We start from the raw sequence: 2,882 nt of genomic DNA, 5'->3' as shown, positions 1-2,882 counted from the left end.
ACTTCTTCTCAATAACCAAAAGGCCCAGGGTACTGATATTGGGCCTGTAGCATGCTGGGATGAAGGACTATCAAGTTTGTTCAACTGAATGACCTTGACCAACTTTCAAGGTCACAGGGGTCAAATGTCGTAAAATCTTCAAGCGACTTCTTTTCAATAAGCAAAAGGGCCAGGGTACTGAAATTGGGCCTGTAGCATGCTGGGATGAAGGATTACCATGTTAGTTCAAATGAATGACCTTGATCCACTTTCAACCTAATGTCCTTGTTCGACAATCAAGGTCAGAGGCGTCATATGTTTAAATCTTTTGATAGGTTCTTATGAAATCTTAAGATTACAAGTGTTAGATTAATAACAGGTGAGCGATACAGGCCCATTGGGCCTCTTGTTTAGAGAAATATTTCAATGAACTAAACATTCCTCTACTTTCTAGTTATTATACGAGATATCTATACGTGTTCTAGTTATCTTTAAATGATATTATTTCGAAACGATAAAAAAACAATATCAGTATTTGTAATAGATATATATTTAAATGAATTTAATATATCCCGGTTGTTTTTTTAATTGAATAGAGTTACACATATGTTATATATCTTTTAGCTTTTAAATGTTAAGTTGTCTAGCAATACGCACAGCTTTTCTCCTATATGCTTTACACAATAAAGATATCAATCTTCAAACCACTCATAGCTCCAAACTTCCGCTGGACAATAATCGAATTATAAAAATATCTTTGTGCAGATGTCTTTTCCGAAATTACATGTATGTTTCCAAAACAAACACAAATAAGAAAATTTCTCCCATGGTTACTGGCCTTGTCTATATGTTGTTTCAGGAAATATGACTAGCTGCATTGATGTAAAGATTTAATTCTGACAAAATTAGGATTTTATAATCTTTTGACAGTCAGCTCTAAAATTAAAACAAAAAACAAAAAAAACCATCTTTCAAAGGTTGCGACGTTTGAATATCTATTTTTTTTTTTAAACTGAATGTCTGCGCATGGTTTTGCCAGTGTTTATCTAACTCATGTTCCTATTGTTTAACTACGCTTGAATTCACAATATTACAGGGATGATTGTTCAATAAATCAACTATTCTCTGCGTAAACGGATATTTTCTAATATTCAATCCTGAATGCCATTTGTCAGTTTTAAAGTGTGGATGAACATTCCTTGATATTAAATAAACATTTATGTTTATTTTTCATTCTCAGTGGACTTGGACTTGTGTAAAAGACGGTCGTGTATGTGCGATTCAATGGCTGCCCGATGTTTTGCCCAGAATGTCGCTTTCTATGACGGCCGCCGGAGGTCAACATTGGGACGAATGCTCAGCTCACTACTCGGATGATTGAGGAAAAATCGGAAATACGCCACACATAAACAAAAAAGGAAACAGATACTTTAGAAACCGGTTACCGTGATAAACAACCAACAGTTCATCCCATGCTTACAGATGAACGGAAGTGGACAATCTTATAACGCATGCTCAATGTTGATACTGCTTTGCTGGTATTGTACAGAGGTTTTCTTTCCTGTAGTTCCATTATGCATTTTGTTAAAATATAATTTAGTGTTTACCTGCCATCGCTAACACAGTGATTCTATACACGAAAAATCACTTTTATCTCTATACGAATAATTTGAAAGTTTAAATTATCGTGCGTATATCTCAATGCAATTTTCGTTCCTGTACACATCTATAACAATTGCATTAGCTGTAGTAGGCTATTATTTTATTTTGAGAATTTCAATTGCTTTTTTGCTAAATTCTGTCAGCCAGTCAGGACCACAAAGCAAAATAGAGCTTTGTGCAGTAGAATTTCAACACGATTGCTGTCTGGTCTGTTGAATATATTACTGTTGAATGTTGTTGGGAAAATAAATTTTAAATGCATGTTTTTGCTCAATTGCTTTTATTACGAGAGGGGGAAAAATGATATTTAACTGTTACCGGGCATTGCACACAGTCCCAGCGGCGTATTGTTATACCATTGTATCCTGAAAACCTTAATCATGTGCCGAGAGGAAGTCCATCTGCTGGAACAATGAACGAAAACTCGCACAGGCGATCGCACCTTTAAGATTTGATAATAGATACAGTCTGCAAAAATGAATTACACTTCACCATTCAGTTGTTTGTCCTTCCATGACCCAACGGTGGTGCTAGGGGCCCAAACGATGGAAATACAAATTGGTACAAACTACATCTTGAAACACAAATTAAGGTTCGTAAAACCCCTTAATTATCAAAATTAGTGCTGGGAAAGTTGATTGCTGGATACATGAACAACACTAGCGATTGAAAATATATCTTATGTTAAGGAAATAGGGGTACTAATTTTTGTTTTCACAAGTTTCATAACTAAACTGTACACCATACCACCCCGTAAAAATTATTAGGAATTAGCTAAAAAAAAACAGTGCCGAGGAAGAGAGAGCCTAAATGAACATGAAGAAAGAGGAGAGAAAAAGAGGAATGAAACGTCACCATGGGAGCAGGAATTAAAATGTGGGTTCATGTGTTCCATCAAAAGGAAAACAAAGAAGAAATTCATTGATTTTGCCTCGAACATAGATAGCATCCTACGGTCATGCAGTGTCATAAAGCAAGCGATTTCTAACCCCTCAAGCCATGAATATACAGTGATAAAAGAAAACAACTGTTTACCGCTTTACTGCCAAATAATGGAGATAATGCACTAATTCAATATCGTATTTTACATTACTTTGAAAAACCCACTTGTAAAATAAATCGCATTAGCAAAATACGTAACTACTTTCTTGAGCTCTGTGTTTTTACTTGACAATGTTGCCCGAAATTTAAATCCCCGCGAACTCCTTATGATCGGAACAAATACGCGAAATATTAGCCCG

At 35.4% G+C, this 2,882-nt stretch overlaps 1 protein-coding gene across 1 annotated transcript in view; it reads left to right on the top strand.

Moving 5' to 3' along the window:
- The window catches only part of LOC110447078 (acidic phospholipase A2-like), a 10,755-nt gene extending 8,839 nt beyond the window's left edge, over positions 1–1,916 (top strand). Inside the window, exon 5 of the mRNA XM_021492516.1 lies at positions 1,220–1,916. Within this exon, the coding sequence (XP_021348191.1) occupies positions 1,220–1,356 (137 nt within the window). The 3' untranslated portion in view covers positions 1,357–1,916. The remainder of the gene's footprint in view (positions 1–1,219) is intronic.
- The last annotated feature ends 966 nt before the right edge of the window (positions 1,917–2,882 follow it).

The sequence above is a fragment of the Mizuhopecten yessoensis genome, unplaced genomic scaffold (genome assembly GCF_002113885.1).
Source record: "Mizuhopecten yessoensis strain PY_sf001 unplaced genomic scaffold, ASM211388v2 scaffold371, whole genome shotgun sequence".
NCBI classification, from domain to species: Eukaryota; Metazoa; Mollusca; class Bivalvia; order Pectinida; family Pectinidae; genus Mizuhopecten; species Mizuhopecten yessoensis.
Note: the sequence above shows the minus strand (reverse complement) of the source record. Positions and strands in the feature narration are given on the sequence as shown.